Here is a 19,326-nt window from a genome sequence, read left to right as displayed (position 1 = left end):
CAAATACTGAGTAAATCTAAGAAGATAAGTTATATTCTGGTATAAGGAGAGACTTTATTATCTTTTCTATAATATTATTTCTAAAACTAAACAAAAAATACACATATCATACTTTTATATTTTTATTGGTTAAATGAGATAAGTTATTTCAGATATTTTATTCTCATTTTTTAAATAATATATTTCATCTAAATTAACCCATATACTATTTAATTAATTAGAAATGGTGAAACATTAAGTATCCTTACTGGGTTTCCCAGCTGAGCTGTGAATAAGAGAAACTAACACTACTATCGTAAGAATACTTCAGAAACTGAACGTTTCAAATAGATCAATCATAACCAAAATGTTATCCACACCGCACGACCACCACCACCTCTCTTAAAAACTCAAAACTACAACTGATTCTAGCCACACACACCACCTATTCGACGAAATTCCCCAACAACAAAAAATGGAGTCAAGCATTCTTGAATCAATAGGCGTAGAAATCATCGGTGTTATGTCACCAGTCTCAATCTGCATGTTCCTTGTTGTTCTCCTTGTATATTCTCTTTCTTCCGATAACCCCTTTTCTTCTCCAGATTCAACGATTCGCACCGCTGCGAACCTTGTTTACGTCGAAAACCCCTCTGATTCTGTGTCCCAGAAGCTTGAAGGCGCGCTCCTAAACGCTGTCGTTTTCGTAATCCTCATCGCCATTGTTACCTTCTTACTTGTACTTCTTTATTACTACCATTGTACCAATTTTCTTAAATACTATATGCGTTTCTCTGCTTTCTTCGTTTTCGCTTCAATGGGTGGGTCGATCTTCCTTTCTCTGATTCAGAAATTGTCGATTCCTGTTGATTCGGTCACGTGCTTGCTACTTCTGTTTAATTTCACTATTGTTGGTGTGTTATCGGTTTTCGCTGGCGGGATCCCGATTTTGATGCGGCAAGGTTATATGGTTTGTTTGGGGATTATTGTTGCTGCGTGGTTTACTAAGCTTCCGGAATGGACCACATGGGTGCTGCTGGTTGCGCTAGCGCTGTATGATCTGGTGGCGGTTTTGGCGCCTGGTGGGCCGTTGAAGTTGTTGGTTGAATTGGCGTCGAGCCGTGATGAGGAGCTTCCGGCGTTAGTGTATGAGGCTCGACCTGCGGTTGCGCCGCGAACTGGTGGTGGTGGTGGTTCTGCTTTAGGGCTTTTGGTCACTGGGGCTATGGGATCGGAACCAGAGGCTTCATCGTCGATTGAGCTTCAGGCAGTGCCCAGGCGCAATGTGAATAGGATTGATAATGAGATTGAGAGTCGTGGTGGTAATGTTGATAACTATGTTGTGACAATGGGGAATTTTCGGGATGAGGAGAATCAGAGTGTTGGGGATGGTGAAGAGGAAAGATCACCGTTGGTTGGTAATTTGCGAGGAGGGCAGTTTTCGAGTGCAGATAATGGCCGGAGATTTGATGGTAGAGAGGGTGAGATTGTTGAGGAAATGTCTCCCCTAGTGGAGATGGGGAATAATGAAGGACATGTGATGAGTAGGGATGGTGTGGAAATTGCTGATAGGGGTATTAAGCTTGGTCTTGGAGACTTTGTTTTCTACAGTGTTCTTGTGGGTAGAGCTGCTATGTATGATCTCATGACAGTGTATGCTTGTTACCTTGCAATTATATCAGGACTAGGGTGCACTCTTATTTTGTTGTCAGTGTGCCGCCAAGCTCTGCCTGCGCTCCCGATTTCGATCATGCTGGGTGTTCTTTTCTACTTTTTGACTCGATTGCTGATGGAACCCTTCATTGTTGGGACAGCCACAAATTTGATGATGTTTTGAACTTGCATTATGCTTTTCTAGAGACAGGCTAAATGTTAGATATCTACTAATACTTTATTAGATTGGGAATTTGTACATGGAATGAGGTGGTAGTACTTGGTGGGTCTTATCTACTTTATAGTCTAGACGTGTTCTCATCATATTGTTTTGTGCAGATAGTGTTGAAACTAATGATCATTAGACTGCAAGTTTTAAATGTAACCTCTTCCATGCCCTTTCCTTCAGAGCCTGTAAATTTTAAAACTAATATTAATACTGTCATACTGCTTTAAAAGTCATCCTTCGGTTTTTGATATACTTGAGATGTGTAGGAAAGGAAGTGGTAGCTATGCATTTGTTGAGCATATCACTTCTACCTGAGTATACTATCCATATCAATAATAATCTTCTGCCTGCTTTCATTTCATGTTTTCCTGTGTTGGATTATGTCCTTGTTTATGCACATAATAATGGAGATTATTCATATGTAATTTTGAGGTTAATACTATATCTCACAAACCAAAAATCAATTCAGGAGTTTGTTTCATGTGTGTTGGAATTTGGAAATGTGCTTTGCTTGATGTTAACTTCAACCATTTGCAGTGTTGTTTTATGTGCCATATGTACATCTGGATATGCATAGACAGAGTGATCTGCATATAAATGCTTGTATTTTCATGCATAAAAAACTGTACTTCATATATGAATTTGTGCATGTTTCCATTCCCAAATCCTAACTATTAGTCCTTTGCAGGTATAGACAACAATTTTGTTTACAAAGATATGATTGATTTAGGACTGACTGCAGTGAAAGGTGCCCTTCTTATGCCATTGACGATTCATCTGTGTTGCCTCTTTATAGTACAAAATGGTTTACTTTGTTGAATTGTTCTGAATGATTTTATTAGTTCTATGTCTTGTCCCCTCTTGTTTTAATATGCTTCCTTTCTTTTGATGAGCAGGGGCTTTCTTTATCATTTAGTTAAATTTCAAGTACTATATACGGCTTGTTTTTTAATTTTGGTTGGGGTAGGGAGCTAATACCTGAATCTCTTGCTCCATCCATATAATGTATCTGGATTTAAAGGTTGGAGACATTTAAATAAGTATTAGTACAAGAATGAAGTAACAGTCTAGGAATATAAGAATCAACTTCTTAGGTCCTGAACTTATATGTATTATCATTTGTCAATCTTCTTGTTCCTTTAGGCTTTCCAAGTTGTTTACATTTTTTAGTCCTGTTTGCAGGAGTGAGTTGTTGTGAATATGTTTTTGTATAGATATATGTGGGCTGGGTTTGCAAGTATCATTTTATTTTCTTTTTTATTACAAGGTTTGGTACTACTCTGCTTCTTGGAATGTGATTGAATTGAGATCTGTTGGAAAATTGGTTGCCGAAGTCATTTGATACATTGTAAACTCTGTTACCTTTAGTACTTATAAGGAACAGTACCTGTACAATGGGGGTGTTTGAGAATTTTTAGAACTAATTTAAGTTAGATTAAGATGGAACAGTTACACAAGTTTGTGTAAAAAACATTTAATTGGGCTTAGTTTGTGTAATATTTTATTGATTTATATAAATGTGAAAGATAATGATTTTCTAAATTTAAATAAATTGGCATCCTTGCTGATGATTGGATGAACATGTGTGGTACCTACAACTTATCATATTCAACAACAACCCTTAGATCTAGTAGAAGTAGAGAGAAAGGGAGAATGAAAAGAAACAAAGAGTCTGAATAAAGTTGGATTAAAGTCGAAATTGTCGTACAATTGCAAGTTTGCAACTATATTAGTGCATTTTCCCACAGTTGTCCAATATATTATGTTTTTTGCAATCTCCACAAATGCAATTTAGAACGCTGCAGCCAGTTTTATCTTGAAAGTGGTTTACACAATAACTAATTTTAAAGCAATTATGCAGTTACCAGAAACCTTATATTTGAAAGCTACCCCCAAAACACTTAGATATCTAGTTTTTGAAGCTCCCAAAGACCCCCTTAGGTTGTCAAGATTTTACATGGTTACTGCTGAGCTGACAAAATGCCAAAAGATTCGTTCAGTTCAATGGATATGATAAAGGTTTAGTGGTTGAGGCATTTGGGGTTTGGTAGGATTGAAATTAGTTTGTTTTGGCATAATTGGAACTCTGTTCTTTGAATCTCTTCCTACCTCAGTCCCAAGGAAAAATAATAACAAAATAGTATAGTAGTTTTTATTGTAAATTGTACAAGATCATCTGTCTCCCTATTGTTTGGGTTTTCTTTACTTGACTAGGAAATTTATTCTTTTGTAGTATCATGGATTCATGGGGTAGAAATTGATATAATTTGCCATGTTATTTGGGAGGAGTTACCATGACTGATTATGTTTTCGATGCACTTAGGTGTTCTACAAATTTTAACTGTCCATTGTGCTCAACACTCGAGTCTATCTTTTGTTTAATTAGTGGTCATAACAAGATAAAGAATCTTATCTTAGCACTTTGGAGTGTTTTACATGTATATATAGAATACAAAAGTTTACAGATAAAAGAGGAGCTAAGATAATAACATATTAGTAACAACTTAGAAATAATGATGAAATATAATAACAAATTAGAGATATTGATCAATTAAGCACTCCAACAGTGGCAAGCTTACTTCATAGTTTTATTTCACGAGATCGTGTGCGGTGAACTTATTTTTAAGATCCATGAAAATCAGGTTGTATTTTTCCTAAGCAACTCATATATGCCTGCATTTTGACAGTTTGTTGCATCTGTTCTTGCTTAATGCTGTCAATGTTTATATGAGAAATTCAATTTTTTATAGATTCCAATTTTTCTTTTGGTTTTTAGTTAGAGCATTTATGATTAGTTACTGCTTCCATATCCTCCATATTGAAGCAAATGCATTAAAAGTGTTAACACTTGCCAGTTATTAGTAGGTGTAGTAATCATCATATTGTTGCTTCTGCATATATCATATTTTGTATCTGCTACAACTTATGAGCACATCTCTAGTATTGTTGAAAGCCTTTATTATCTACTCAAACTTGTCAGATTCCAATGTACACCAAGCTAAGTTACAGAGCATTGTGCACCTTGATAATGACCTATGATCTCATGTCACAACCAGTTTATCAATTATGTTTTACCTGTAAAAAGATTATATTTCATTTTCAGCTCCACCTATTCACCTTACTGTGGCTAGACCTCTTCGTCTGCCACCCAAATTTTACCCCCTCCTAGATGCAACCCAGCTGTACCTCCATTGTTGGCAACACCTCTGCCTGAGTCCCGATCTCTAGGGTCTCCGGAGTTGCCCTCAACCTCCATTTATGCAGTTTGCACAAAACCCACCCCTAGCCATGACTGAAACAAAGCTAAATTCTACCTGCACCAATCCTTTTGGGTTGTGTACCCAGTACTAACCAAACCCTCTGGGATGGCTTGTCTGAATGTGTAAAAATAGCTTTTTGATAGCTTGTCTGAATGGTTTATTGTGTGCCTAACCCGAAAAGGAGTTTCTTTTAGAATTTCAGGCAATGAAAACCCCACGTCGTGCCTCGAAAGCATTGACCATTGATTCCTCTAGTTGTCACTCCCTGGCCGCATGAAATTTAGCGGATGTGCACATCACTTGGTAGCACGGTGCACCATTCCCCTATAACCAACTTGAAGTCCTTGCAAATCATCATCTCTGTAGTTATTACACGAACTAATCATTTGCCTCATCACATTGGAGTATTATTTGTATTTTGTACTGAGGTTCTTTCTTGCAAATATGTTCTAGCATTCTGGCATGTTTTTTACCAAGTTACATGTCATTGATTTAAGGTACATGGATATACCTTGTGTGAGAATGGGCATGTATGCATGTTCATGCACATTCCTTGAGAATGTACATATTAGACAAGATCACTTAAAACATATAGTTGAAAGATTTTATGTCTACAGTTATGGCGCATGAATTGTTAGATGAGCTTATGTGTCATGTCAGTTTCCCATGTTTACAATGTACAACCAATGCTGCTAAATGATGTTAAATGTTGTACGGTTATATAAGGGTACTACTATCCTTAAGAAAATAAGGCGGTGTGCAAATTCTCCATTGTTCTGAATGTCAGAACTTGGAGTTGGACCACTAACAATCCCATGTGTTGGGAAGTAGCACTGCAGCAGGAGTGCCTCTATTTTCTTGAGTAGGTAAGTATATAAAAATTAGAGTGTAATATCTATACACTGACAGTATAAAGATACATAGTCAGTGTGTTATTCATTTGTATTTTTATTTAAGTGTCGATGATTAAAATTGAATAGTGGATGATACAATGATAATGTAAAAACTCTTACACAATCGGTACATATATTTTTTTCTCAAAAAATAAATATTGCATATAAAATACATCTTAACATTTCCATTACACTGACCCCGTGAGTTTTGCTCTTGTAGTGAAATTATATATATCTTTTTTTTCACATACATAAACCATCCTTACACAGTACTCTAGTAAGGGGTGTGAATGTAATTACATTGACCTCTTATAAAGGAGGTAGATGTAATATTTTAAAGATGAGTGATGATAAATATAATTAAACTAAAATTCAGTATATATCAGTATAATTTATAGTAGTTGTTCATGCCAAGTGTGAAAGGTGTGATCCACTAATTTCTTTAGGTTATACAGTTACATTTTAACATCCTATTTTATCTCCAAATTGGAAATGAAGTCTTTTGAAATGCCTACTTTATTTTCGGGTCACTATTTGTATTATTCTATAATAGCGAGTCAATCTCCACTTCGTGTCTATTGACCTGCATTATTATTATATTGATATGTATTATTTTTGTGTTATATTCTTTAAAAAAATCATTTAATATAAGAAATGTTACATAGAAACTCAATAGAGACCAAAGACATAAGAAGATTAATTAAGTATAGAATTGAATAGGAAAAGATAAAAATAAGAAAATATGCGGAAGAATAATGATGTATTGTGAAAAAGAATAAAAGTAATATTTGGAAGTTTATGATGGTTATTAATGGAGGAGTTACAAAAAGGTAATTTTGGAATGTGAAAAATTATGTATAGTTATTTGTAATTTTTGCTTTATATATATTAACATATTGACAGTCATTGTCATGCTTGTCAATCCAATTTCATATCAGTTGTAATGTGTAGTTTGTACTTGTAAATGATAAATATAGTATTTTGTGTTAAATATTTGTAATTTGTAGTTGAATTTATTTGATTTGTGTAATGTTCAACTTTTTTAAATACACTTTCAAAATAAGAATATTACTAGGGTAAAATAAGAAGATAATGTTATATGTTTTTTTTGTAGAAATAAGAAGATAATAATGGCTAAATAGATAATCATAAATTACACCATGGTGAGGTAGTTATTTTGTATTTTCTCTTTATTAAGTAGTATATAGTTATCTCATTCGGCCAGATGTTACAAGTTGCAATCATTATCTTAGAGCAACACAATAATAAATAACACATGCATTCTTGTTTGAGTTACATACCTTATTTTATAATTTATTACAATTTTCATGAAATAAGAGTAACATCTACATTTTTTCTCATAATAACAAATATCATTTTTATTCTTATTTGCATCTCACAATCTATTTCATTCTTAACCAAACATGTATATTTTTTGTTCTATTTTATTGTTATTATTTAAGAACAAAACTTATAAAAATAAGAATAACATATTGAAGAAGAAAGTAAAAAGTTCCTATTTTATTAAAAACATCTTTAAAAACGATCACTATGTTACTATTAAATGCTTAGCTTCAGCCGTGTAAGCTTAAAGTCACATATCACATCTCTATTCCAATATGTGACTCAAAAACAAAATGGCTTGCATATTATACAATTTAGATCAAAATTTTGCAGTCCTATAAAGAGTTGGAAAAACTCCTATTAGATGTTGTAAAATTATTTATAATAAATAATTTATCCAAATTTAAGAAAGATAAACTCATCTATTACAACTAATGAATATAAATGGATAAAATCGAATAAATAATTTTAGTAATGAATGAATTTAAATACAACTAATATATCCAATGAATACTCATAAATATATATATTTGGATGGATATGTAATCCATCCAAAAAATAAACAGTATTTTTTGTTTTTCAAATTCATTCATTATTTCATCTCTCACTTTCTTGTAGTGTTTTCACTTTCACTTTGATTTTTTTATTAAATTAATATCAATTATATAACATTTTAATATTAAAAGTTTGTTCTTAAATACATAAAATATAGAAATATATGTTAAAAACTTAACACTTAAAACATTAAATGTTACATGCTCGTAGAATATTGCAAAAATAAATAATTATTTTAAAAATTCAATTTTTTTTAAAAGTGTTTCTTAAAAATTAAGAACCACTTTTAAAAATAAATGGTTTTGAAAGTGGTTTCTTTTTAAAAGTAATTTTAAAAAATGGTTTACTGAAAGGAAAATAATATATCATCATACTAAATCATCTTACTCATAAATAGTAACATATGTCATAAAGATATACTTTGTTTATTAACGATTGATTTACAAATGACAAATGTTATTTTATTTTATTTTTGTGGTTAGAAAAAATTAGTAAAGATATATATCATTACTCTTATTGAAATAATGATTTTTAAAAGAATTATTTTCTTCAAAAATGTTTTTAGGTTCAATTAAAAAATAGATTGAATACTCATTTATCCAATTCATTAAAATGTTAAGCATTTAACATTAGCTAGTTAGTTATCGAGTAATAAAATATTACATTTATTATTTGATTAAAATGTTGCTATCATGTTGACCTATTATAGGTAGACAACCTAACTTATTTTTTACACCAATATATATAGTTGGAACACATTTTGTGATCAAACTTTTTACCTTTTCTGAATTATTAGTAATCATATATTGTAATTGCTAATACTATTAGTGCATGTTGCTCTAATGAAAAAATGTTGACAAGCACATACCATGCTACTGTCAATAATGTAAATATGAGATAACATATATATGTCAATGAGGTATAGTATACTCAACTATATATATTATATAGTTGGAACACCTTTTGCTATCAAACTTTTTATTTTCCTAAATTGTCACTTACCATATATTATTGCTAATATTGTTAATGTATGTGATGCTAATGAAAAATACAGACCGCAAGCATACCATAATGTATTCTCATATTAAGAGATAAATTATTTGTTACAAATACTAAAATCATGACATGTGTCTTATTTATTTTTTTTATAATTTTTTTTAAAAAAACTAAATAAATAGAACACATATCATAATTTCACTAACTAGATAATATAATTTATCTTATGGTATGAATAGATACTTTATTTTAATATTTGAATGAATTATTTAAGGTGTCATACTATACCCAAACCAAATAAATACTATGCTCATTTGAATTTCTTTTTGAGTATATATATACATAATTGTTCTATACAATTTCTAGGACACGTCAAGACCGACAAATCTATACAGGTCACAGTCAAATACCATACAAATAAGATTGGACTTATAAAGTTGTTAATCATATCCTAATAGTTGGTCTACCTAGATAAAGGACGATAGTAATAGGCTAATAGGACATGGCCTAACCATCTAGTTACGGGACTACAAGTCTCTGCTAAAGGACTGACATGCCCCCTGAACGGCACATAACACTACTACAAGATTATTATGCTGCCTGAACAACACTGGCTCGTTCTATAGAGCTGAACGTGGCATCTGAACCTCTGGCCATCATCTGCCATGCGGCAAGGACAAACCTAGTGTACTGCTACGATGGTTGAGTCATGTGACAAAACGACTCACCCTGGATAAAACATTATACCATTCAAAGTATAGGGATGTCAGGGCCACCAATATGGATAAAGTAGTTCATACTAATCTGAGGTAGACCTGACATGTCAATATGGTTTATCATGCCAATAACATTTACTAGAGAATATTCTATACTTAGCTCTTCTAAACAGAGGAGACTCTCATAAAATAACACTTAATACTATCTCATATATTTTTGTATCATTATTCTCTCTCAATATATTTATATGTACAGACTTAAGTGTGAAAGTGTCTTTTCAAATACTTACTCGACAATAATGTATATGTACTCAAATTTAATTTTAGAGTTTGATGCCTACTTTTGTTGAGAGAAAAATAACTGTAACTCGAGTGATGAATATTGAAAATCATCTTGAGAAGAGGATGGAGATTAAAGCCATTTAAGCATTGTCTTGAAAGCTTGTTACATCACTGGACACCCACTCTCCCGTAAATCTAATGGGCAAAATTGGACTTCTTTTTCTCAGTCTATACGGGGTAATATTTAAGAGGTATAAATTAAATTTGAACCACCAATAAAATATTAATCTAATAATTTAAGGTATGTTAGATTCGAAAAGACGAAAAGATCAAGGGAAAAAATACCGAAAAATATTAAATTTGAACTTTATTTTTATAATTTTTTTCTTCGTGTCCACTTATATCCTTACAAATTAAAATAAATAAAATTATATGAAAGTTTTAAATTGTGGTACTCATGTCTATATACTACTACTATACTACTAGTGGCTACAATATTATTAGTAATTTTTAATTTTTAGAACCACACTTTGATTGTGATTATTGCCGCATCAACTGAAAATTTTCACTAGTGAACTTAGCATTATTGTATTTATAACTATATCAACATTGAACTGGTCCAATGACATAAAGACCTTATTATATTTCAAGATAACATGTAAGAATGAAGGCAAACAATATTTAATCATGTGCAGTAAAATACTCGGGAAGATATTAATCTCCTATATATACACGCACATGTATGTGAGAATTATAAGAAATTTTAGGTCTTAGATGTAATGTTTAAATATATTTAAAATTATTATTTTAAATAACCAAATTAAAGTGATATAATTTAAGGTATACAATTATTCTGTAGATACCAAAAGTTTTATTTCTATTTTATGATGGATAAAATTGAAATAAGAAAATCAAGTAGTTTTATTTCTATCTTATGATAGATAAAATTGGAATAAGAAAACCAAGTAACATCACCTTTTATGAAAGATGGTATGACACTTCTTATAAATAAATAATTATGGTCCCTAATTGCACACAACCAAGGAGAACCATATCATACATGCAAAATAAGTTATTCTCTTTATCTCATCGGAGGAAACTAAGATTAAGAGTTGTCTACAATTAGAAGGTCAAAGAATATACATATTCTACTATAAAAGTCTTTATATTTGTTGTTGATGATTTAACATAAAAGTCTTCATTATAAATAGTATTTATTATCTTTAGTATCATCTATTTTAAATATAAAGTCTTCGGCTTATTAAAGTCTATATTACACATTTTTCCTAGAAGAATACCATTCATTAAAAAAAAATTAAGTATAATTTATATTATAAATAAATATTTACATTGTTCAACACTATTTACTACGGGTGGCTAAATTACATTCTTAAATTTGTTGGTCTATACAATAATATTATTACAACAATTAAAATCATATTTTCATGTAATTTTTATAATCGTGATAAACCCATAACAACCGTCACCACTACCACATTTAAAACATGGTTAATCTCCCAGTTCCATATCCTTATTCTCTAATCTTTCCCCAAAACAACAGCCTTTACAGGAAACTCAAACCTCTGAGTGTCCTTATGCTCTTTTCTGCGAACATTTCATTTTGTTTAAAACAATCAAGTTTGCTGTTTATAGACCCAAAGGAATCCAACACAAAATCACAAGTGTCCATTGGAAAATAATTATTGTCTAAATTTCCTTGCAATTTTATGTTTGGTTATTCATCTCTTTGAATTTTAATAAATCTACGAATAGACTAGATGAAAACTTAATATATGATGATTAAGTGTGCCAAATTTATCAAGATCCTAGGCCAACACTTCAATGGAACGATTGTGGTCCTAGTCTCGGTTGTGGTTGCATTTGGAGAGACTCTCCACACCAGTGTTTCAAATTGTGGTATGATACTGAAGAACAATGATGTGACTACAATATGCTACAATGCAATCATATCAGACTATATTTGGGCTGTATAACATTACAACACCGCATTAATATAAATAAAAAAAATTACTCACAAAATAATTCATACTGACGGCCAATATCCACATTGCAATAGCTGCAATGATCGTAACCATGACAACAATCATGATCGCAACCACAATTTAAAACATTGGTCCAAACTATTGTGAAAAACTTGATATGACTACAATTACACAGTTGCCATATGGTTGCATAGACTCAGTTGCTGCCTCTATTATGGTAGTGGACCCATATTTAAAACTTTGTCATGTGACAAGGATAAAGGAAAAGAGGAGAAATATTCAACTCCTAGCTGACTTTGGTTTATTATATTTACTTGCATCATTATAAGGCCAGTAAAAAAGTTAGGTGACTCTGCAAGGGTAGATGAGTGAGTGTAAAAATAGAGTACTTCCCTTTCTTATAAGTCATTGAGTATATAAAGCACTCACATGCATTGGTACTATTTGAAAGCTATCTATCTTAGAAGTTTAGCCTAAAAAGAAAGAGTGGGGATATTGAGTTTTGAGGAAGAAAGTGGAGTGAAAAAAAGAATTCATGGGGAGGCCTCCTTGCTGTGACATAGTTGGTATCAAGAAGGGTCCATGGACACCTGAAGAGGATATAATCCTTGTCTCTTACATCCAAGAACATGGTCCAGGAAATTGGAGATCAGTGCCTACTAATACTGGTAATTCAGCTACTTTTTTCTTATATTCTTTATGTCCTTTCTTGTTTTGTCTAGAAATAACATCTCAGGGCTCGTTTACGAGTTGGGTTTCAGAGTAGAAGGTAGAAAAATGGAAGGCTTGAGAGCCATGAAATACAATTATGAGATGACTCTAAAGTTCTCATCATTCTTTTTCCCTCTAAAACTCAACTCGGAAACTGAGCTTGAAAGTTAATGTTGATGACAATAATATAATCTCCTATGTTAGGACTATGATATATATTGTGATAAATTCTTCTTGTTGATCTATATAATTAGTTTTCTGATCGTAATGAATTATAACAATTTTGAATCAAAGTGAAATTAACCTTTTTTGTTGTGGATTAAAAAAGGGTTATCAAGGTGCAGCAAAAGTTGCAGGCTTAGATGGACAAATTACCTTAGGCCTGGAATCAAGAGAGGGAATTTCACTCCTCATGAGGAAGGAATGATAATTCATTTGCAAGCTCTACTGGGTAACAAGTAATCTTCGCATATCATATTTCTCTTACCTCAACAAAAATGAAAAAAAGAAATCAATAATGTCATTTCTGTTAAGGGTCAGTTAGTGAGTTGAGTTTTAGAGAGAAAAGAAGACTTCAGAGCCATGAAGCTTTCATCTCCATTTAAAACTCAACTCGCAAACGGAATATAAGTAAATCTTTTATGGAACCAATAACATGACGTAATTAAACAATAAAATTCAGCCAAATACTACAGCTGGTAATGTCCCTTTCATTAAATTTTGATCAAAAAAGCTACAACAATTTTTTATTTGCTAGTTTATGCAAATGATATATCTCTGAACTTATGAATCTATTGGTTAATTAATTGAGCAGATGGGCAGCCATAGCTTCCTACCTTCCACAAAGAACAGATAATGATATAAAGAATTATTGGAATACCCATCTAAAGAAGAAACTGAAGAAACTCCAGGTAGCATTGGACCCACACATTGCATCAGATTCAACAACCACTGGCCACTACCCATCAAAGAGTTTTAATGACACTACAAGTTTAGATGTCAGTAGAAGCCATTCTGCCTCATCCCTTAGGCCACAAACTCAGTCTCAGACTCAGTCCTCTACATATGCTTCAAGCACTGAGAACATCTCCAGGCTTCTACAAGGCTGGATGAGCACAAACCCGACCCCGACCCGCCCTGTTGCCATTCCTACAGAACAAGAAGAAGAAGAAGAAGAGTTTCAAAGCAATGATGAATTTGAAAACTGTGATAATAATCTAGTGAAGTCTGCATCAGTGCCAGGTGGTTTGAACTTTCAGCTTCAGCAGCAGCACAAAACCAAAGATGAACACGATATGGTATCACATGAAGAGTTTGATTCTATTTTGTCATTTGAGAACTTAAACACTTGTGCTTGGGACAAATCTACTTGTGATTCTATACCTGAAAACGGTTATTTAGCTGCTGCTGAGTCTGCTAAAAAGGTTCATGGTATGGAAGAAAAGATTAGGGAAATATCTGAGAACAGTAATGCTCCTCCATTGTCATTTCTTGAGAAGTGGTTATTGGATGAAAATGTTGGTCATGTAGAGGAGATGATGGAATTATCTCATATGTTCTAACATAGAAATTACCATCACCATGATCGGTAAACATATGCTATCTACTATTCCACAAGTTGTACCGTTGCATGTGTTGTCAGTTGTGATTGGTCAGAAAAATAGTTAATTATTAATTTTTAATTTAAATATATTTTTTCAACCAACCACGTACTGATGGTACATGCAATGATATAGTTTGTAGGACAATAGATTCCAAAACATGGTTCAGTCCAACTAAAGAAGAAAAAGGAAACTCTTTGTTCTTGCTAGGGTTTATTCCTTAATTACATGTGTTGAGGTTCTAAGAAGTTGGGATCTCTTTCAACTTGTAGCTTGAAGTTTATGGAAGATTTAATTTTTTTCAAGTAAGATTAGTGCATGTTGCTCTTTTCCTTGTAGAAAACTACAAATGTTAACCCAATAAATTGTAATAAGTACTAATAATATAATATATAACAATTATCTTTTTCACAAATTTCTTCTTTTGGTTAATTTTTATGTGGTTACCTTCCCGATCAATATCGCTTTAACGAATTAAACATTTAACCTAGTAATATGTGGTAATCTAATAAAATCTTATATCGTTAAACTAACGTCCTAACTTGTTGGTGCATCAAGTTAATTTAATTTTGAAGTATTTGTAATGTACAAGAGTTTATATTTGTGTATTTTTAGGTAAAATGTTTATAAATGCTAACATAGTTAAACTTTTAACATATTCATATTTACGAAATATTGTGTAAGCACACAACTGTGAAGAATCATACCCATTTCTACTATTGATTGTGAATTGTATTGATACCAACTACTGCAAAGGAAAATGGAAGACACAATGAACGACACTATATTTATTGGAAAGCAATTCTATTAATTAGCATGTATTACTCAATTGTCAGGGGAATATGACGTGATCGAATAAAGTGTCCAAGTTCACAATTAATGGATACTACAAACATGATTTAAATATATATTAGAATATATATATATATATATATATATATGTGGTACTTTGACATAGTATGCAAAATATAATTTTTTTCTGATTGTCATGAGCCCAAAAAATTTATTTTAGTAGCGTAGTAGGCACTTATGTGAAATAATAGACATGTTGAGTAATAAATCTAATATCATATACCTTGTTCTGATAGACATAATTTAAATATGTATTAAGTTAACCTTCTTATTATTAATTGGTTTTGAGATAAAACCTTAAGTATTTATTCATCTTGGTTTATTTTTATAATTGTCATTAACTTTCAATAAAAACTGCTAACATATATGAATTAAATGCTTACCAAATAAAATACTCAATGACTATAATCAATTAAACAATATATATAGTCACACAAAAATGCATAAATTTAGTCTCTTTGTATTTATTCATCCATGTTAACGATGGATGAAAATCAATACTAATTTAAAATAATTGTCTCTACAATATCTACTATTTATATGTTAAATTTTTAGTTTAATATTTATATATTATTAATGTAAAGTTTTTATAAGGTTGATGAACCATTTACTACTTATATATATTATTTTTATTTAAAAATCATCAATAATTAGCACAAAATAATGCACTAACAATATAAAAAACTCTTATAATATTAGTATACTTAGATTATTCTCTTTAATTTTTTACTTAAAATTAATTATGGTTGACACATAAAAGTATGCAAACACTACAAAAGAAAACTTTACATTAGTTCACAATCCATCTTCTCAAAAATTCTTATGTGAAAGAGGAACATGAGTTTTATTTTACTAGAAAAAAGGGGAAATAGCGATATGTGAGTAATACAGCATGGTGTCACGAAATTCTTGCTAGCAAATAAGGTAAATGAGTGCATGAGAGTCCTTTACTTGTGGGAAAATTTTGTATGGGATGCATGTGATCTCTTTTCTACCTTTCGGTGTGAGAAGCTGAACACCATTGCTAAACTCATGGTTTCCATATATGCATATTACTTTCACTAGATGCAACTAATGAGATTGGACTCATATAAGCTTATGCATCCATCAACTCTCAAGGTCAAATCATATTGTACCATGATGTGTTTGACCCTCATCTTTAAGGCTTCTTTTTTTTGTATTATTAAGAGTATCCTCTCATGGATAAAGAACTAATTCCTTTGAGGTTCGTGGTTTTACATCTCAACAAGTGTTATTCCCAAAAATTGAACTTTTGGTCTTTTGGTCATTCTAAATATCTAATAAGATCTTACACTACTAGACTAACGTTTTATGGTTTGTTTTACTTCAAAAGAGGATAATCTTCTATACACTTTGTGGTGTATTATTTTATTTATCTCCAATAATAAACAATAATCTTATTTGTTAATTGAGAATAAAATATTTCCTCGAGATAAGTTATCTCCTCTAGTCAGTGACATGTGACATATTTAATCATTTTTCATAAAAATATATCTAAAAACTAAAATAAATAGTACATATATCATAATTTTATTGACTGAATGAGTAATTTATCTCGTAGTATGAGGAAATATTTTATTCTCTTGTTAAATTTAGGGGAAATCTATAAAAACACCATAAACTTTATACATTTTCAACTAATCACTATGAACTATTTTTTCTTAATAATTACCTCTTAAACTTTAATTGTTAATGAAATTCATTTCTGCATAACCATAACATTAAATTAATATCAATGAAAGATTTTTGCTCATTCATTTTGTTTTAACCTTGATTGTTATATACATATATTATTATTAACCACTTTTAACTCCAAATTTTACTTATCACTTTGTTTCATTTAATTTGTATTTTGATAGGAGATTTCTCCGGATATCAATGTTGGCTAACCTGCATTGATGCATTGCTACTACTATAACTCTGATTATAACAATTTTTTTATTGACCTATTAGTGGTTTAACAATATATTTATATAGTGACCAATTTCACAAAGTGATAAAGTTAAGGAGTAATTAAAATGAAAAAATAATTCACATTAACTACTTACAAAGTACATAAAATTTATAGGGTCTTTCTGCATTTTATCATAATTTTATGATGTTAAGAAACTTGGAGGATTGATATGATTTTTAAATTAAATAGTTGTTTCTTATTAATGATAAAAAAATATATCATAATATTTATAACTACCCTTTTTATGCGTGGGAAAAGCAACAAAATAGTTAGCAAACAATAAATAATAAATAACTGAGAAATAATATACAATATTAATATAACAGTTTTTTATATTATATATCATTATATTATTTATCATTTATTTTAATAATATTATCCCTTAAATAAAATAATACAAATTAAGAGTGAATAATATATATAACTTTTACCCAAATACATAGATACTGCCGTCTAAATAACTTAGCTCATTAGGATCAGTGGTTCTCAAAAAGAAAATTAAAGTCTGGTCCATATGACCTCTTACTAAGCTAGTCACCACAAAAATTCCCTCGGGAGAGTGTGCTGAATCGTCACTAACCAATCCCTAGAGAAGAGAAAATTGTATTTGACATTAAATGAATTTCCTTTCCTCCCACTTTTTCTCACTTAATCCAAATAATATAATAAGATAAAATTGTATTTTCTTTTCTCTGTCATTTTCTCTTTGAATCCCAAAGAAACATGAGAGTGTGTGAGACTACTATCACTTTTAATTACTACTCCTTTTTATAAGACTGGTAGAAATTTTAATTTTGGTCTTTTTATCTCATTTTTCAAAGTTTTATATCATTAATTGATTTTTTATCAAATACTTTTCTATCAATTAAATGAAATATAAAATCATCAATTAATTGAGTGGAAAGATAAATGAAAACAATTTGAAAAACTACATCTAATTATTACCAAAATCAATAATACTAATAATATTAAAAAAGACCATACTTGGTATATGTATTCCTTTAAGAGTCTTTTTAGTAAACAAAAATTATTCAATTTTACTAACTTTTGAACATCAATGCAACAAAAAATAAACATTTTTACGATCCTCCCTTACATATTTAATAAGAAATACTACATCATTTATTATAGAGTGGTAAAGAATAAATTAGGAAAATAATATATAAATTTAATACTAATAATAGATCAATTACTTATATCAATTCCTAACTTTTACCCCATAATTAAGAATTTACTTTTATATATATATAAATAAATAAGTGAGTGGGTTGATATTAGACGATTTGATAAATGGCCCCAAACCTAGCAAAATCGGGTTTTCCCTCTAAATTTGTGTCAAATATGGGTGAGTAAATGTGAGCTGGAGTTATATTATCATTCTTAATCGTAACCTAAAGTATACTTCTTTAGGAAAAGATGTAATACCTATTAAAGCTTGTATCAATCAATGATAATTAGTGTAAAATAATACATTACAAATTACCTAATTAAAAGAGTAGATAAACACTTAGGGATATCAATATATGTAAGGACATTCTAAATATCTGAAAATAATGTAGTTAAAAATGAATAAATAGTTTCATATAAAATGAATACACGGTGATTAAGAACAATAATAACAACAATAATTTGACTTTAAATTGTGAACATTGCCAACTTTGACTTTAAGAGTATATATTTAATACAACAGCTTTGGTACTAAATGCAGCATGTTGTGATTGGCAGGTGGACAACTCGTGTATCATTTAATAATTCCAATAATTTATTTTAAAGAAGAAAGTAATAAAAGAAATTTATTAAAAGCCGGTGGAGTGAATAGTAATCGTGAAAACAATTACTTCCAATGCGGTAGGTAAATGAGGGAAAAATATATATATGCGTATAAATTTTATATATTATTATTATATCATCAACGATTTATGTTTAATTATAATTAATTATTCAAAAAATAATACAAATATATAATATACTAATTATGTATAGATTTTTACAATAACAATACATATATTACACTATATATTAATATCTTTCTATTAAAAGCAATCATGACGAACCAAGTTTACCTGAATGACAAAATTATGTATTCCTATTTTTATCAAAGTATTTAGTCTCCAAACGTGTATTATATCACATTTAGGAGTAATTAAATTACATTATTCAGACTCCTTTTCAGTAAAAAATGTAGATTAGAAAAAATTCATCCTATTTAATATCTTGACTAGGAGTGAGGACTCGACCCTACCCTGTTACCCGACTTGACCTGACCATAATTGGATA

The 19,326-nt window shown here is 30.5% G+C and overlaps 2 protein-coding genes across 2 annotated transcripts; both read left to right on the top strand.

Annotated features, from left to right (window-relative positions):
• LOC109358799 (presenilin-like protein At1g08700) lies at nt 233-2,034 on the top strand. Its single transcript, XM_019603244.1, has one exon. It carries the CDS (start codon nt 455-457, stop codon nt 1,814-1,816), a length of 1,362 nt encoding a protein of 453 aa, XP_019458789.1. The 5' UTR covers nt 233-454; the 3' UTR covers nt 1,817-2,034.
• LOC109358718 (myb-related protein 306-like) lies at nt 12,308-14,637 on the top strand. The gene is made up of 4 exons (XM_019603123.1): nt 12,308-12,578; nt 12,950-13,079; nt 13,436-14,219; nt 14,373-14,637. The coding sequence occupies exons 1-3, from the start codon at nt 12,446-12,448 to the stop codon at nt 14,181-14,183; spliced, it is 1,011 nt and encodes a 336-aa protein (XP_019458668.1). The 5' UTR covers nt 12,308-12,445; the 3' UTR covers nt 14,184-14,219; nt 14,373-14,637.

This window comes from Lupinus angustifolius, chromosome LG10, assembly GCF_001865875.1.
Source record: "Lupinus angustifolius cultivar Tanjil chromosome LG10, LupAngTanjil_v1.0, whole genome shotgun sequence".
Taxonomy (NCBI): Eukaryota; Viridiplantae; Streptophyta; class Magnoliopsida; order Fabales; family Fabaceae; genus Lupinus; species Lupinus angustifolius.
This window is presented reverse-complemented; position numbering and strand designations above follow the sequence as displayed.